We start from the raw sequence: 19,119 nt of genomic DNA, 5'->3' as shown, positions 1-19,119 counted from the left end.
GTGTCATTGAGCGCAAAGACATGGTGGGATTCACGTCGGACTGTAAGAGCAGGAGAATAAACGGTGCGGAGCGGGAGAATCCGGGAGCACAGGAACTGAGTTCATGCACAAACGAGAGCACACAGCAGGGATGCACAGCGTCAACTTCATTGCAACTCGGTTACAAAATTGACAAAAAAAAAGGAAGGAAAATCACCTTGTAAACGTATTCACATCGTTTTGGAGCTGACAGAACCGGTTGTAGTAACATGCTGAAATGAAGATTGTCAAACCTCAGCTCACCCCACAGCACAGCCCAGTGAGCTGAGCCTCACAGCAGGAACAAACCAGGTACAGGAGTTAAAGCTTGTGGGGTCCCTGGAGATTGTGGAGCAGCAGGGAAAGGGCCGAGTCCAACACGTGGCGCTCCCGCAAGCAAAGTGAGCATCAGCGCGGTCAGTTTGCTCTGTAGAGCTGCATGGAACCTGAGAGCAGCGATGGAGCTCAGACACCACCCGACCCTTCAGCTGCAGCAGAAACGTGAGCAACTGAAAACAAAAGATGGGTTTTATTTTTATAAAGTGTATTTTGTAAATATCCTGAAATTTGCCCCACATTCAAAAGGTCTCAGAAGGGCACAGACCCTGTTCCTTAATAGGACCATACAGGGGAAGAGGGAGGACGGGTTGGGGGGGGGTTGGATAAGATGCATATTTTTAATTATTATCTTTTTTTAAACATAAACCAGAAAAGAAACATTTCCCATCAGGAGCGACTTGTGAGCCCTCTGCCATCACATCCACCTTCCTGAATGGCAAGACAGAAACTCCCTGCAGTTCCACAACGTGCTGCCCGCCCTCATCGACTGCACAAGGAGAAAATGGAAGTCAACTGAAAATATACTTGGAAACAGTTTTTGGTAACCACTTTTTCTTTTTTTCTGGTTAGATTTCACTCGGGTTTCAGAAACAGAAGCAAACAAACATGGGGCGATTTCTGATGCTCACACGCGGCAATCCCAGTCAAACCACAAAAGCAGGTTTTAACAAGAATGACTTAAAATAAACCAAACGTTCTCGGTTGTATTCCATGGAATGAACCAAATCAACGTATACCTGGTGAGGAACACGCGTGAAATCACAACTTGACAGCGAAGAGCTTTGACTCTGCTCTCACCACAGCTCTCCCATTGCACTGAGGCTCAGCACAGAGCAGTTAATGCACAGCGCTGAACCTCAGCATGTTTTTGGTCTGGTGTCGCCTCCCGCTCTGCCCTGGACACAAATCCAGCAGCGGGGACTGTAGAAAACTTGTCCCGAACGTTAAAGCAATTACAGGCAATAGAAATTCTGAGCTTTCTATACTGAATTAGGCTGCTGTTAGAAATATATTTTTTTTTAACAATTAGGAACAATATATTACAAAATTACTGTGAAAAGATGAACTACAATTCCTTAGATGTTGAGGTACATTAACAGTCATCAGTCTCTCACCCCTGGATGCAACCAGAGTTCAAAACGATCCAACCTGTGACCAAATACCACCAACACAACTGGAAGACATCACTACGTCCCTAACAGCAGCGGCTGGCACTGCCCGGTGGGACCCGCACGGCTCCACTGGGTTCTGTTACTTGGAATGGAGCAGATCTTCAAAAATAAATTAGTTCAATATAAATAATTCACAAACTGCTTTGTGCAAATTTTTTTTTATTTCCACATTTATATCACAATGTGTCCACTTAAAGGACCAAATAGCAAAGTTGCTCCCTTCTGCATCCCAGGAACACAGAAGTCTAGGTACTGTACATTCACTAAGGCTCTTTGTTTTTGCAAATTGCGTTTATGATGGATATCCATAAGGCAAACAATATCTAAAGGAATGGTAACAAGTATATTTCCAGCATACAAACAGGCTTCCTTTTTCCCTCTCACAGTACAGTTACGGACTTGTAGCACCCTCGTTACATTTAGATTCTAGAAAAGGTGATTTTTTTTTATTTAGTTTTTTGTTTCCTAGTAGTTTTGCAGGAAGGGAAAAGGAGGAAAATATTTGGCTGGTGGCGGCGGGATCAAAAATGTCAGGAAATATCTGGGTTTTTTTTTTGCAGCATTTCTCAGAGACTGGATTTAAACCAAAACCAGACTGAAACATGTGGATGCCCATGGAATGTTGAGCTGAAGCTGGTCTCCCAGCCTGCAGTGCAACACCTGCTGTTTAAAAGCCAATCTCCGTACCACATGACTTTAAAAAAAAACACAATCATGTTCAGAGATGCCATACAAATAAAACTACAGTTTTTGCACATCGTCTCTTGAATACCTCACTGCCAAATAAAAATCCAAATCAAGTCAAATAAATAGATGCATATTTTGTTAAGGTAACTTCCACAATTTTCTCTGTACCTGCCTGTCGTCAGATTCCGGCATTCAGAAAGTGCTGGAAATCATCTTCACTTCTTGGGGACTAACACTTTTTTTATAGCTGGCTCGCTAGAGAGTTTTGAACTCAGTTTTCTCAACCTTCGTATGCCTTCCTTTGCAATTGTTAGTAAACTGGTAGCAGCATTTCACAAAAGGAGAATTTAAAGGGAAGAGCTGGACATAACCAGCTCCCTCTCACCCTCTGCTCGTTGGGCCTATTTGTCCAGGACAGGAGGCTTTCTCCATCTTTAAGTGGCATAGTGTCTGCCATTCTCGCTAACTGTGAATGTAAAAGCATTTTAGCAAACCTGTTACTCAGTCTAGGCAGACGTAAGGCAGGATGTTCAATCTACCATCATCCCCGTGTGGATCTAAAGATATGCACTGTGTCCAATCATACCAGTTACCCTGTGTATCATAACAACCGTTCACGCCTGGCCAGTTATGTTCACATATTCTGTTGAGATCATCATTCGTGACCTCCCTCGTGACCCCAGGCAAGTCTGTAGGTTTGCTGTTAGGAACCAGAACGTGAGTCTTTCTAGCCTCTTTTCTAGTGCTTTCCTCCTGCTTTAAATACTCAGACATGAAGTAGTGAGCTCCTGGAGTCTGTACTCCTGATGAAGACAGCAAGCTACTCTGTCTGTTTAAATATGACTGAATTATTTCATTTCTGGACAATTCTTTCCAGTTCGTTTGTTCAAAGGGGCTTTGCAGGTTGGGTTTTTGCTCCTGCTTTTCCGTTTCTGTCCTGTGCTGTTCAGTAAGTGCAGGGATTTCTACCTGCAAAGGATCTTTCGGTGTTAAAGGTTTTATCTGTCCTGTCATGGGATCAAAAGTGAGCTTCCTCTCTTTTAATCTCACAGGTTTCACACCCCCTTCTGTCACGTGCCCATCCAAGTTGACTGTGTAGTCTCTAGGTCGGTACCTTTTCTTCTTTTTGCTATCTGAACCTGAAGCAGCATCATCACTGTCCATTTTTGAAGCGTCCTGTGAAAAGCCGATGTGCGACATGAGAGATTCCCCCGGGTGGGAGCTGGTTTTGCAACTGGGAGATGTGTGCTGTGGAAGTGTCCCTGCTGTGTGCCTGTGCTGGCTGTCACAAGGTACCTGCTGCTCCTGCCAGTGCTGGGACACCTCAGATGCTGATTGCTGAGAGAACTCCAGTCTTTTCGCTGGCATTGGAGGCGTTGATGGTTGCATCAAGGATGGTGGTGGTGATGGCACCTGTGCAGTATCTAAGAACTGAGACCTTTGAGATGGACTAGGCATCGAATCCTTTGGTGAGTACGTGGTATGCTGCCGAGCAAAAGTATCGTGCCTAACGTTTCGAGGGCTAAACGAGGAGCAGCGCGGACTCTTGGGTTGGTGCGACCCGGTGGTTTCTTCCAATTTATCATGCTGCTGAAGCACTGCAGTCTTTAATAACGAGGAAGTGCTTGAAGGTTTTACGAGTCCTGGAGAACTGGTGTGAGGTTTTACAGCATTTACTGGGATCTTATTGTGTTTATCATTTTCACTAAGTTCTGTCCTGCTGCTTTCAGGCCCTGCATGTAGATTTACATCTACAGGACTAGGAAAACTCTCGGGACTACCTCCAATTCCGTTTGTTGGAGGGGATGAAGAGTTTTGTAATATTTCATGACTAACTTTGGAGACCTTGGTGGGAGGGGGGCCCTGGTGCCCATCCCTGTGTTCACCTTTCCTTTTCCGATTTCCCAATTTCTCTGGTTTTGGAGAATTTAGTTTCTGGATATCGTTCCTGCTTTTCAATTCACTGATAGGTTTTGACCCAGCCACGGCAGGAAGGGGTGCTTCTGGTTTGCAGTTGTGAGCACCACCATTTGCTGATCCGGGTGGATTCTGCAGCCCTCTTGGCACCGCCTCATTCGGGGTTACAGGTTCTATCAACTTTTGCCAATTCCGCAGCAACTTCTTGGCACGTTTGGCAAGTTCCTCATTGGATGTCTTCTTCCTCACCTCATTGATAAGCCTCCCAAGCCTTGTTTCCTACAAAACACAAAACTTGTTTTACCAACAGGCATAATTCAAAACAAAATTCTGACCCCATTTTTAAGTTAAATTCCTGCTTTTTAATGCTTACCCTAAGAAAAGCCTGCTACAAAATGCTACAGATGCAAGAGCTGAATTAATCCACATGTTACAAATATAAATCTCCACTGCACAAACCAAAGCGTGATGTCCTATCTTCTTCCTCCATCTTTGCTCCCTATCTCAAAAGGCCAACAAATGAGCTTTCCTAGGTTGTCCCAACATGGTTCCGTAAGTGGAAGGAAGCAAAGAGATTGTTCCCAAAACATGCCTGAAAGCAAAGAATTGTTCTACAAGTCGGATTACTTCAGAAAAGCACTTCAAAGGAAGACAGACTGGATTTGGTGAGAAATACGTACCGTGTTGTGATACATGTATCAAAACACAAACTGCACTGACTAAAATCAAGATGGATTTCAACTCCAACTGGAAAACAGCCATCCTGGGACTGCAACTAGGGTTTACAGCACAGCCACGTGACTCCCAACAGAAATGCATCTCTGAAGTATTTTGGTCCATCATGAATCCAACAGTAAACCACTGGTGCAGCACATCTCCTTCTATATTGCTGTGCATTGGAATCTCTGTTGTTTTGAGATGCGTTCATTTAAGACTTGTCTGCCCTGTGGCACTATGGGAGCTCTCAGCCAATGGCTCACTGTAACTATTCTCACAATAATCATTTCTAAACATGACGACCCATGTTTCACAATAATTATCCGCACTGGCATTATATTGTAGTGCTCACTAACAGCTTATCTCATAGCACTGATTACTTACAGCATTGGAAGTCATCTCAAATCATCCTATAGCTACCTGAGTCCAGGGGAAACAGCCAGAGGTCACAAAAGGTAATTAAAAGCAAATAACACCAGCAAATTCTATATTGACTGGAAGCCTTATTATAATTCAGCCTTATGAACTTCTTTGGGCTCTTTATTTAAGAGTGGCTTGAGAGACTGCAGCTGCTACCTCAGTGGTACGTCAGCTCCTAACACATCTGGTCACAGCAGCCAGGTTCAGGCACTGGAACACACCGAGCTACATTTAAAGATGTTAAGATTTTAATTTTACAGAAATAAGACTTTGTTCCTTCCGTGTCAGACTCTCTGTTGCTTGGTCACCAAACAGCTAAAAAAGTGATCAGGGCTTCAGCAAGCAGAGTGATGTCAATGAATGTAACGAATTAATAAGAAGCAATTAATGATTAATACAGTGCCTTACACAAACGGGGACCGGGCTGCACAACACACTGAGCTGAACCCAGAGAGAACCACTGTGCACACTGAGATGGCAGAAGCAGCACGAGAGGGACACGATAATATCTTAACTGTGAATGCTCCGCAATCCATCTATTGTTTTAAGGGCAACTCTTATGGAAATCAGACAGGCAGAGAAAGTCCTTTTATTCACACAAGAAAACCAAGCAATGCTCAGATGGTGACGTACCTCAAGTGCCTCTTTGGTAATGGGGTATTTCTCCAGGCTGGAGATCACTTCCAGCACTGCCACCATGTTATGGATCTGCAATAAGGAAGACAAAGTCACTGCATGTTTCATGTACAGGTCTCTGTTATCAAATGTGATTTCAAACCTTCCCCTTTATAATTGCTGGAGACATTAATCACAAAACTGCTATATAACATTGTCTAGCTTTGGGGAGCAGACTGTTCAAAAAAATAGGGACAAGGACACTTTGCTGACCTAGTTGGAAACTGAAGGAGCCGTAACAAACACACACTTACATAAAACTAAATGAATTAGCAGAAAAAAGCAGTGAGCTAACCAGGAAAGTTCTCAGCCCTCAGTCAAGGCACCGGTTACTTGTCCTACAGCCTAAATGGAAGCTTCAGTATTAAGTGGAGCAGAGCAACCAGAGGGATCAGAACCATAGAATCCAGCTGTAGGCGCTGCCTTACATCTTTACACTGACTTAAGTCGAAGTTCCTTGCAGTTACACCAAGGAACAAACTGCCCCAACACAAACACAGGCTGTGCCCGGTAGGGGTCCTCAGACAGCCACCAGCCTCAGCCCAGCTCCCAGCAGCCCTTCAGGACTGCACTCGTGCAGGAATAGCACTTCTGACACTGTAAGGCAGCAAGTAGAATGCCAGAAATCCGTTTCACATTAACAAAGCACATATCAGATTTTGTGATGTGCTTCACTGCAGCATTCCTGTGTGCATGGCTCCAGGCAGGGGCAGATCTGCAGATACACATGTGACATTAATGAGTTCCCTGACAAAACTCAGATCCACATTTCCATTACCTGATTATTAACAGCACTGGAGTCTGGAATTCCTAACTCACCTTTGCAGATGGATTTAAATGATAAGAGAAGGAAAACGTGAATCACTGAACCTCATTTATTGCCTAATTGCACCGTGACTCAACTGGACACAAACGGCACCTGCAGAAAGTCTCTCACAAAACCTTTGTGGGGATCCCATGGGATCCCAGAGCTGCCAGCCCCGACCTCACAGCACTGCCTGCCCCTTCTTAAGGAGAGTGTAAGTGTGTAAGGCTCAGCTCCTGCACACCACTCCCACCCTTCTGCCAACCTGCTGTACCAGGACTGCCTCAGGTTGGCAGCACTTGGACAAGGCTGCCAACAATGAAATGCTTTCCCCGATTTTGAGTCACTTTCTATCCAAAGTATTTTCTAAACCTATGTGGGCTTTGAGTGCTCATAACTCAGGTTGTAAAACCAACTGCAGACCAAAGCTGAATTTCCTTACTGACCTTGGATGCCCCTGCAGGTATGTGAAGCCCCACCACCCAGCTCAGGGCTGGGAATGCTCCACTTAAGGTTTAGAGCTGCAATATCACACATGCTGATGTATTTCATTTCAGTGCACTGACTGTAGGGTGGATCATTGCACTCCTCATCATTGCACTTTCTCTGAAAAGGACTGTTTGAGACCACAGTTTAAGCAATATGTGACACCATTCAGCTCCCCCCAAAGCTTCTAGAACCAGAACATAGATAGTGAATTCTAGAACCAGAACATAGATGATGTTCTCTTTCTCAACACAACTTTCAGAATAAGAGTTCCAGGGATGCAAGAAGGCCCTTTGCTCTGAACACATCACTAATCGGTACCATCAGTTACTGGTAATCCCCAAATAGTATATCAATGACAAACCGATGGCAGAAAAAGGGACTGGTATCTTATCAAAAGGTCAAGATGGAGAGAGCAATATGCCCATATATACACACCTACACAAAGATGAAACCGGTCAGGGAATTTCCAGTAACTGCTTTGCCTTTGTTGCAGAACCCATCACTGGTTGTGCCCAAACGCTCCATCAGCGACCAGAGCCCAGGTCTACCCACACCTGACAGATGCTCCATTCCCCCCTTTGACACACATGGGACCAATCCAGACAGCAACAGCTGCCTCTCACCACAGCCTGTGCCAGCAGCTCAGCACCGGGGCAGCACAGGGCACCCTCTGGGGATTCTTCATGCATTTGTAACCAATTGAAAACACTGCCATGCTGAAGTGCTCATTACAAGGAGCACCAACACCCAAACTCTGCAGGAGCTCCTGTCCTCGCGCTCAGACCTATAAAGAAGCTGGGCTCTCTCTCAAAAGCAACAACTTCCATCAAGAACTTCCATCCTCCCCCGCAGGTTTGGGGTCGTCGTTCTGGAGAGCTTCACCCAGAGTGGCACAGAAAGATTTTATCACAAAAATCATATTTACCCATTTCAAAATAATACAGAGCAGGAAATCTCTCGTGGTATAGTTGAACGCTCTGATGAAAACAAGGCCTCCGAAAGCTCTGAAAGGCCTCAAGTACCATCTTTTTAAGATGAAGGCATCTACTAAGGTAACAGCAGCACATCTGCATTGCAGAGCAGGGCCTTCCCCTTAAAGCATCCGCTACTGGCTTCAGAACACTCCTATTCTGTGACACAACTGACAGGAGCACGAAGTTACCAAACCTATCAGGACATCACTATTCTGAGCAGCAGCAGGAAGGAGCATTAATTCACACACACAGTTATTAGAAATGCTCACTGGCACACAGCAGGAAAGTAACAGCACAGTGGGAAGGGGAGTTTGGCAATCTCTCCAGGCACTGTAAGAGTGAAGTTGCACAACTCCATGCCTGCAACTTGCACAGAACTTTCATTTCTATTTTGCCTTTGTCTGCTTCCACTGCAACCCAGCACTGCTGCCCCAAAACAAAGACTCCCACAAAGCAATCCCAGGACCCAGCAGCAAACAACTACAAATAATTCACACTGCATTTCAAATGACCCCACGCTGTTCCGGTGTGATGAAGGCTGACTGGTCCAGGCTAATTCACTCCAAGTTTACTGGAGAACATCTGCTTCGAGTCATCCCCAGTAATCCTTTCCAGTCAACCCTGATGACAGTCACGGAAAACAAATCTTATTTATCCCATGCAGGTCTCCTTATGCTGCTCAGCCATCCGCTGCAGCTCATTGCTGCTATCTCAGATCTGTTCCAAGTTAAGCAGTAGATGCTTTCCCTGCAGTCTCAGACAACAGCACGAGTTTCTGAACCGTGGAAATCTTCAAACAGTAGAATTTCTATTCTTTATTTAACTGACATCTTAATCCTATTTTGGCTTTTACACATTAGGACCAGTCCAGTAACCAACAGGTGACTCTGTGCAGCGGTTCAGAAAGACAAAAGCTTCCTGCAGGTCTGGGAAGGTGGATGCACTGCTGGACCAGCACACAGCGCTGGGCTCTTCCCTCCACAGCACTTGTGTAACAGTTATTTCACTGCATCATAATCCAAAGCATAGAATAAGAATTAAGAAGAGTTCATAGTAGGCTTTATTTAAATGGTGCAGTGGAAATACAGCAGGAAACTGTTTATTTAGCACTTCGTATAGGGATGTGATGGACGCAGAGATGAGCATCACGCTACACAAACAGGAATCTGTGGTGCCGTTTATTCAAAGACACAAACACACCAAGTGAGAATTCAGGTTACAATCTGCTGGTATTTAGATCAGTTCCCTTGCAGCCGATCTATTAACAGTTTCCCCTACCCCCAACGTGACATGAAGTTGTCTAAAGATAGGGAACACGAGATGCTATTCACGGAAGCGACATACCAAAGAGATGACCATGCACTACTTCGGTCCGAATTTCTGAAAACGTTTGAAAGTCAGTTTGCTAAATGGAATTCAAACATTCCCCGCTATACAAAAGACATCATTAATGGTGGAGGAGAAATTCCCTATAGCACGTAGGGAAGGAGGTCCCTAAAAATGGAGGAACAGATGCTTTGTGCATCGTGGGGTTGAAGACATCCCCTGAGAGCACCTCCTGTAACAGAGAAATTCACTGCGAGTCCACACGTGGAAAACTGATCAGCAATTTGTGCTGCAGAGCAGCAGAAAGGAGCACTCCTTGTTGCACCCAGAGACATGGCTCTGTGCAGCACTCACCCTTACCCCAGCTTTAGAATTTCTACCTCTAACTGAAGGAGTCTGAGTTGCACTGAGTTGCTAAGTTGCACTTAGCTTTTATTCACTGGTCAGGTAACACCACCCAGATTGCTCCCCATCATGCCTCACAAAGCCGGAATCAAACCGGAGTTAGGTCAGACTGCAGCAGAACACTGCGCTGTGAGGGATGGGCAGGCCTGAAATGCTCCATGTGAGCAAGACAACAGCTCAGCCCTGATCCCTTGCGGCAGTACACACACACGTGTGAGTAAGGCATGGAGAGATGAGAACAGCCAGGAGAGCCACAGCAGTGTGCCAGCAGAAGAGCTCAGAGCAGCACTTAGAGCAGCAGAGAGACAGGCAAGCTGGGCTGCCAGGCTGAGGGCACCAGCACAGCAGCACAGTGAGAGCCCACTGGTTTGGGTGGTAAGGGGTGAGCAGCAGAAGATTGAGTGCAAAGACAGAACTCACAACCAAATCACACCCAGCTCACAGAGCAGCAGAGGAATGGAAGTCATCCTTGCTATGGGAGGGAGTCTTTAAGGCAACCAAAGTCAGCACTGTAACACTGCTCAACTCGTGGTTCACCAATAACTGTCAGTATTCTTAATACAAACAGGAATCGTTGTCTGCTGACCTCAACACTCACTCTGCAGCCCTAACCCTGCTCCCACTGCACACAGAGGATGCTGACTCTCTGCAGCACAACACACACTCCCCTAACTCCTCTCCCACTGCTCACCAAAACAACCAGCAAAAAACCCACCCACCTCACACCTGCAGACCATGAAGCAGAGCAGAACTTTTTAGGGAATCAAATTATCGGGAGCCAATTTGAAAAGCCCAGCAGCACAGAGTAGTTGTGTGAGATGCTCACCCAGATGGGCACTGAAGGGGCACAGCACAGCAGCCATGGGCGCAGCAGTTTGCAGTGGGGTCTGCCACGGTGTAGTACAAGCAAGATGTTAAGTCCTGCTCTTCACTCTGCCATTCCAATAAGGAATAGAATAGGAATCAAATTTAGCTGGAAGTGCACATTCATCTCAAGGCGCTGCAGTTCAAGAATGTACACAAAGAGGAGTTCAGAGGACAGTGGTGATAAGAGGAGTTGAAAACACAGAGAACAACAAAAAGTTTAAGTGCTCGGTTCATACTGTACTGGAAAAAGCTGTGAGGAAACAGCAAAGCTCAAAGAAAGCCTTTCTATGCATTAGAGGCATCATAAAGAAAAGGTCATCAGTTGTTTTCATGCTTGTTGACCTGATTTGCCCCAAGAGAAATACTGATTATGTATTCAGAATAACCAGAATGCTACCAGTGCACTCAAATAAGGCCTCTAACACCTTCTGCAGGCACTGCTGGTGTTCAATCACAGATCTGAGCAATCTGGAAAGAGTATTTTACATCAGTGGTGTTACTTCAGAGGCAACGGACCACACAGCTCCCAGACATCACCCCCAGCACCGCCTCCCCACAATGCACAGCCAGGACTGGGCACAGAACAGAGCAGTGAGGATGCTGGAACACCTGCAATACTTTCCATCTATCAGCCAACTTGACCCAGCCCTTGTCAGTCCTAGCTTCCCAAAGAGAGGCACACAGGTCATTATAAGCAGCAGTCTGTATGATAAAGGACTTTGGAAATTCAACAGCGATGGCCCACAAATACAGATTTGTATATACATATGTACGTATATACAAATCTGTATTTGTGTGTGTGTATATATATATATATGTATACATGCATACACACACACAGATCCCAGCATGACCTGCTATGAAGGTACTCCACAGCTGCAGAACGCGATAGCATCCTGCCAGCCCCAAACTTGTGAGGTGCTGAGCTGCACAACTCCAAATTAAGGTGATGCACCCACCAACGCATTTGAAAGAAGTGCAACATGTCTGCCTGACAGCTCACGAGAAGGTAAGTGTGGCACACATCTTCACAAACCTGAGAAGAGCACCATCACAAATAGAACAGGCTTTAAAATCCGAGTTGGTAGAGAAATAATTCACTACCCTCTCATCAGCAATTACTAACACAGAATTTACGTCAGCGTGTATTAAAGAGAGCTTTAATGGAGACCAAAAAAAACCAACAGTGCAATCAATTGATTCTGGAATTATTGCTCACCAAATTCTGGGTAAAACAGCACAGCCCACCTCACAGCACCTCCCCCATTGAGCCTTCCCTGCCAGTTGCGTGAGCAGCCCTTACCCAGAGCTGTGTGCTGGAGATGCTTTCAGAAAGCTGTAAAGGTGCAGCAGAAGAGCTGTGCTCCTGAACAAAAGAGCTGGATCTGCAGGATCATCACATAGAGTTCACTCGAGGAGTGAGCATCATGAAAACGTGCTAGAAAGAAGCTGCAGCAAAGTGCTGCCTGTCACCCTCAGACACGACTGCCACCTCTGCACAATCGTCTTTGCAGCACAAAGTTTCAAAATACACCAAGCTAAGATTGTCACTGAGTGCTGCCGACAGACTGGGATTCCTCTCCTCCCTAACAGCCACGAAACAAAAGCGCTTGGTTCGGCAGCACACACCTCATGACATTTCACTTCCAGTCATTCTCTCCGTAGATTTCCCTGTGCCATGGTCCAGGAATACTGGAAGCCGTGTAACACTTTGACATCAGCACCCAGACAGCAGGAAGCACTGCAGAAAACACCAACACACTGTGACACTCAGCAGGATGCACCTCAATTTAAAGCAGTCTATTAGCTCTACAACATTGCTCCAAACACCAGAATTAGCTGAGAACACTGAATAAACAAACCTGCAATTATATTAAAGTGAATACAATCAACTTACCTTTACCTTAAATATTTCCCCAAAGATAAGTGCCCATGGGGCCACGGCACACCATGTGACACAGACCAGGGAAAGTTTACTGGAACTTATCACTGTGTACAACATGGGCCATGCAGGGCTGCAGTGAAGCGTTATCAGTGGAAGCAGACATCTGTGTGTTGCTTTTTTTTAAAATCTGATATTTATATTTGCTTTTAACTCCAAACCTAATATACTGGAGTATCTATGGCTTACAAGCAGAGCTTCTTCATTAGTACCACATTCCCAACTGCAGAAGCAATTCCTTCTCTTTCCACCCTGACTCTTACTGCTCCTGAAAGAAAAAAAATAGAGTCCTGGACAAGAGCAGAGCCCCTGAGTCACTGCTGTGCTCGGGGTGATGTGGGGCAGCAGCTGTCACAGGTCCAGAAGTGCTGGAGAGATGCAGCAGCCCACAGCAGAACCTAAAGCAGGCTCAGCCTCAACTTGATGTTCAGGTTGCCAGCCTAGGCCTGGACTTCTGAAACACAGGCTAAGCTGAGGGTCTTCATATCTTATATAACACCAACTGAGGTTCCCCACACCCAGAGCACGGGGCAGCAAACACTGCCCTCCCACCTCCAGCACTGCAGCCCCTCAAGTGAGCCCAGGCCCCTGGGGCACTGCTGCCCACAGCTGGAGAACTGGGAAGCAGCAGCATGGGCCACTCAGTGCCAGGGGTGTGAGAACACCCAGCCCACCTGGACAGACAGCACGCCACGCATCAGCCTTTCCCACACTGTGTCTCGATGGTGACTGGAAGAGATGATTCCAGATGTGAATTCTACCTACAAAAAGTCCTCTTCCCTTCACTCAACCCTTCACGGTTACAAGAACTGTTACAGCAGTCATTTCCCTCCCCGCACTTCCTTCCCTGCTGCCAGCACTGTGCTGCAGCACCAGCGGACACACAAGGGATGGGAAGGGGCTGAGGAACCTGACGTGACCGTAAGGCTCCTGCAGCCACCCTGAGCAGCACAGGTGAGCACAGCGAGCTCCCATAGGACCACAGCAGCCCCAGCCAGCATAGGGCAGGATGGAGGCACAGGGAAGTGAGAGGCACTCTGCTTTTTAGCCTCAGTCCCTATTTAAGCGCTTTAATACCCACCTGTGCTGCCACACCTGTGGCACTGCTCCTCACGACACACCAGACATTGCATCAGGCAGCTGAGCTAGAACAAAAACTGTCAGGAAAAACTACTCTGTCATTTTTCAACCCAGATGGATCCCCCGTTTCAGCTCACAGCCAGATTCTGCAGACAGCTGCACCAGCACTCACAGAAGGGATGCACGTAGCAGGAGTAAGGAGAGGGCATTATTTAACATGTCACCACTGCTGAAACCAACACTAAAATTACAGCTTTAAAGCAAATGACTACTGCCATCACCTACACAGCACCAAGGAACTGCAACAGAAAGGCGATCTGGCAGCCCCAAATCTTCTACCCCCCCAATTCAAACTCCCTGCTACTTCTGTTCTGCTCAGATTCTGCCTTTGCAGAGCCCAGCTCAGTGCTGCTAAGTCTCACTGCTGCAAGGAGCACAGTGCAGGTTCCTCTCAAGGAGTAACACAGCGCTGCCAGCAACAACAAACCGCCTGGGCCCAGCCAGGTGAGCACTACCTCAGAGCAGTTAAACCCAGCATCAGTGTGAGCATCACAGGCACCGACACAACACAGTCAGCAAGCGAAAAGAGAACCACTAATTAGTTTACAAGCTGTTTTGGAAAGAGATGAGCAGTAAGATTGGAGAGAGAGGCCAAAGAATGAGCAGCATCACCAGCCTTAAACCAGTGGGTTTAAACAAACTCAGCTGCTGACAATACAGAGCATTAAGACGCAGAACAGGCTGAGTGCAGCAGGACTCCCACCTGCAGCCACCAGATCTCCCCCAGCAGCCAGGAGTCCTGGCTAAGAAATGCCATGGCCTCCTGCATGTTTCCCCACACACCTGAAGCTGTCAGCTGCCAAGGCACAGAGCGGGTTGGGATTTGCTTGAAGCACTCAAGAAGGAGACAAAAACACCAGTGAGAGGTACAGCAGGTTCCATCCTCTTTGCACACCACAGCTTCCTCAAAACTGATAAGCTCATTAAGGGCCTCACAGAAACGGATAAAGCTGAAGCAAAAGCCATGCCTAGTCTACTTTCGCCCACACAATGCTTCCCTGCATCTCCAGAAATTACCAAGACCCTCCCAAAGCAAAGCACTGCCTTCCTTCAGCCCCAGCACTGATATTATTAGAGCTGTGTCTGGTGCTGTCTCCTGGAACAAGCTCCCCTTCCTTTTAACATCAGCTCTAGAAAGCCCCGTCCCTGGAGGTGTTCAAGGCCAGGCTGGATGGGGCCCTGGGCAACCTTATCTAGTAAACGTGGAAGCCTGGTGGCCCTGCCAGGCAGGGGGGATGGAGCTTCATGATCCTTGAGGTCCCTTCCAACCTGGGTCATTCTGTGATTCTGTGAAAGCAGATCTCACTTTTATGCCTGAACTTTGGTAAACCAACCAACCCAGAAAACAGCTGTGGAAACATCACGAACCACTAGACTGGAAGATCACCCAACACTGGGTAACATAGCACAGCACACAGACCGATTCATCATTAATGTTCTGGCCTGCAGACATCTCCCGGAGGCCGAGCAGCAAAGCCATGGAGCTCAGTGTGCACAGCAGCCTGGACTGCAGGCAGCCCGACCCATACAGTGAGCATCTGAGGGGTGGTGACCTCAAACCAGAGCTGGGCTCACACCTTCAAGTGCTATTAATGGTAAATAATTAAATTATTGTCTAATATTCAAAACACAAAGGCTGCTACATATTTGGGATGAGGACCCTGTGCAATTGTGAGAACAGTTCTAACAGTCTTTCCCACAGAGCAAAAGCGAACAGCTCACACCATTCCTGCCACCAGGCAATGAGCCCCCTGATGCCCCACTGGAGTGCCTTCACCCAGCAGAGGGGTTCTGCTCAGCACAGTGAGCCCAAAGAGAAAAGTGCTGCTTCTACCAGAACCAAGAAGCCCTTTCCCCTAAAAGCCCGCTCCAAGAGCCCATCGGACGCTTCCCCAGCTGTGCTGTCCAAAAAGTCCTCCCAGGAGGAGGATTTCCCTGCAGGAACATCACACTGCCCTGCTGGGGGTACAACACCCAACTCCCTGCTCCAATACAGGACTGGGCCCATTCCCAATGACCCCATGCTGGTAAATGGGGTGTAAGTCATGGAGCAGAAGTAGTTTGTCCGTATGTTTTTGCAAGGGGAAAAGGCTGAATAAATGGAGGCTTCCAATATGATGTAATTTTTTTTTAAAATAGCTTATTTCTTACAGCTCCTTTGAAACAGAGCTTTATCACATAAATAGTGATCCAAGTGTGTGAAAATAAGTTATCAAAACATTCTGCAGCAAATACTAGAAGAGGTCTCAAGTGCTAAATGTGTGTACAATATAAGCAGCGCTCCAAGTCAGCAGGGCTTCAAGCAGAGGTTAAAACAGATGATCAGAATAGTGAACAGCTTCTGAAAGCACATGGGTTCCAACAACCTGGGGAAGAGCCATCTTGTTTAACTCACCACAGGAAGGATCTTCTCTGGGAGGACCTCACACTTATCCAAGATTTGCTCATACCACAAAGACCTCCACAGGCCCACTGGATTGAATATCCACAAGGGGAAAGCGGGTTGTGCTGGGGAAGATATCAGCAAAGCTGAAGTTGACAGCACCCCACAGCAAAGCGTGATGAGAACCACCTCCCCTCCACAGCCCCACCAAACTGATCCTTGTGCCACATGCTGGGTAGATCTGGTGCAGTTTTCACCCTCCCTCCTCTCTCCAGGGACACACACGTACCCGCACAGACAATCACATCAAAAAGTCCAAAAGAAATCCAGGCCTCAAAGCTTTTTTCTTAGTAAACAAGGAAGTCAATCACAATAATGAATGCTTTAAGTTTGAATGCAACCACTTCTTTCAAGAAAAGTCTCCAGAAGCCAGAAGAAAAGAGCCACAACTCTCCCTGAACACCAAGAAGTGCTACAGCTCAGAGCTGCACAACTGCTTCCTGTGGGGAGACAACAGAGCAGCCTCTTGTACTTCAACATTGGAGATCAAGTCAGATTTAAGTCACAATCTGCTTTTAAGAACGTTCAAAACTCATATTTTTCTCCCCTTCACTAAAACAGCACAGCAGTTCTGCCTGTCCATCTATTGTTTACTATGTGCTGGGAAAAAAAAGTCCAAGTCTGTATGATGAACCTCAACTCCACCACTTCTGTTCTCATTCGAAGAAGAGGTTAAAATGGAAGACAGCCCCCTGCCTACAGGCATTTCTGAACAATGGGCTGATTTTTCCACCGCTAATTATTGCCCTGGATAAGTATCAAGTATGTAGAATTATAATTTAACATACATTGCTTCTAAGCTTATGGGGCTACTGACCTGCTGCAGGCCCACAGAGCGCTGCCTGATGCTCAGACCTGCCCAGCAGAGCTCCTGCTCCATACCACCACCACAGCACAACCTGACATCGCACATGGAAGAAGCACATTCATCACAAAACATAATTCTTAACTCTACACAGCTACAACGTTTTAGAAAGTAACCCCAGAAACAGAACAACCAGCATCAGCAGGTCTGAAGTGACAAGAAACCACTGCTCCATTAGAACTGTATTTAACCAGCTTGATGCTGAGTGTAAGGTAAAACCAAAATCCCACAGCCACAAGTCCCAGAGCAAACAGAACTCATGGAAGATTGTTTCCGTATCTACCAAGTTAAAGGACCACAGACTCCAACAACTGAGATTTGAAAGCCCACCATCACCCTTATCATTCATTACTGTTACTCAAGCTGGTAATACTGCAGCTCATGACAAATGCTTATCACAACAGGCTATTACAAAGCGGTTTATCTTTCAGTTTTCACATCACTTGCATGGCGCTACATGATGCTTCCAAACAGCAGTAAGTTCATCAGCCACTCGGAGAACACAACACCTGTCTGTTATGGGAGAGATTTGCTCAGAGAGAAGCAGGCACAGCTCCAATGAACCCGGAGCCCATCTCGTGCACTCCTGGCACAGCACAGCACGCTGCAGCCTGACTCACCCTGACTGCCCTGCGACAGACAGCTGGGAGCAGTGCAGCTCTGTGCACTGCCATGGCAAATGTGGATTTAAGATCGAATAAATCTGACAGACCGCAGACCCCACAGTCCTCTCACCGTAGTAAACGTGGATGTGAAGAGCTGCTTTACTATGCCAAAAAAACCTTAAAAGGAGTAAACAACACTTTGGATTACCACGACTTACACATGAAGACCACTTACTGGTAAAATCTACGTCGACTCCCGTGCTTACTCTACATCCCAGAAGGAGCAGATAAGCTCATTAGCGCTCTGCAGGGAAGGATAAAAGCGAAGACCGAGGCTGCCCGCTGCCGGAGCCGCTCCAGTGCCCCGGATCCACCTTCGAAGCCCTCCGGGCGCCCCCAGAACGCGGGGACGGCCCCGGGCCCGGCGTCTGCGGCGGGAGGCGGCGGAGGGGCCGCGGAACAGGTGGGCGCCCTGCGAGAGTCCGCAGCCCGGCCCAGAGCCCCCTGCAGGCCGCACCCGAGCCGCGGCCTGGCGTGGGGAGGCCGCCGGGCCGCGCGCCGCATGGCCGGGCACAGCCGGACGGCGCCGGGGGTGACGGGAGACGGCGCGGGGCGGAGGAAGAGCGCGGCCCGAGGGGAAACGGGGAGAGACCCCCGAGCTCCACGGAGGGAGCGCGCGGAAAAGCGCCGCCGGGAACGGGACCGTGGGCGAGCACGGAGCCGGGAGCTGCCGCTACCGCCCGCAGCGGAGGCTTCCGGTGCCCGGGGAGGAGCGCGGCGCGCCGCGGTCCCGGCAGGAGGAGAAGCGGCGGCGGCGGCCGCGCGGCCCCACGGCGTTCGTTCGTTCCCACAGCGGGAGGCGGCGGCGGGGCCGGAGAGCGGCCGGAGCTCGGCGTCCCCGCGCCGCCGGTCGGGAGCCCCGGGCCCGGCGGGCCGTACTCACGTTGCTCTGCGGGTCGATGGCCTGCAGCAGCCGGTCCCTGATCTGCTGCGGGGAGGGGGCCGGAGCCGCTGTCATTGCCTGGGCGAAGCGGGGCGGCTGCGGCCGGGGCGGGCGGGCGGCGGGGCCGGGCCGGGCCGGGGCGGCGGCTCCTCACTCGCCGGCGGCGGCGGCGGCCTCCTCGGGGAGCCGGAGTCGCATGTTCGCTCCCCGCCGAGCGGGGGGCGGCGGCGCTCGGAGCGGGGCGCGGAAGAACCGCGACGGCGCGACCGGGCCGGGCCCGACTGCTCCGCTCGGGGCCGAACTCAACTGTGGGCAGGAGCCAGCCCCGCGCAGGGCACCATGGGACACGCCCGACGCCGTTACGCACGGC

At 48.4% G+C, this 19,119-nt stretch overlaps 1 protein-coding gene across 6 annotated transcripts; it reads right to left on the bottom strand.

The window, feature by feature from the left end:
- Positions 1-1,671: 1,671 nt before the first annotated feature.
- On the bottom strand, positions 1,672-19,067 carry MED26 (mediator complex subunit 26). Of its 6 annotated transcripts, none has more exons than XM_015886157.3 (3): positions 18,750-19,067; positions 5,904-5,978; positions 1,672-4,412 (listed from the first exon to the last, which is right to left on the bottom strand). In XM_015886157.3, the coding sequence occupies exons 1-3, from the start codon at positions 18,822-18,824 to the stop codon at positions 2,718-2,720; spliced, it is 1,845 nt and encodes a 614-aa protein (XP_015741643.2). In that variant the 5' UTR covers positions 18,825-19,067; the 3' UTR covers positions 1,672-2,717. The 6 variants fall into 6 exon arrangements, with proteins under 6 accessions (XP_015741643.2, XP_015741645.2, XP_085374020.1 ...); XM_015886159.3 differs by lacking the exon at positions 18,750-19,067 and adding an exon at positions 18,042-18,182; XM_085517894.1 differs by lacking the exon at positions 18,750-19,067 and adding an exon at positions 17,822-17,890.
- Between the last annotated feature and the right edge of the window lie 52 nt (positions 19,068-19,119).

Source organism: Coturnix japonica, chromosome 16 (assembly GCF_054131305.1).
Source record: "Coturnix japonica strain WE chromosome 16, WE-NBRP24, whole genome shotgun sequence".
NCBI lineage: Eukaryota > Metazoa > Chordata > Aves > Galliformes > Phasianidae > Coturnix > Coturnix japonica.
Note: the sequence above shows the minus strand (reverse complement) of the source record. Positions and strands in the feature narration are given on the sequence as shown.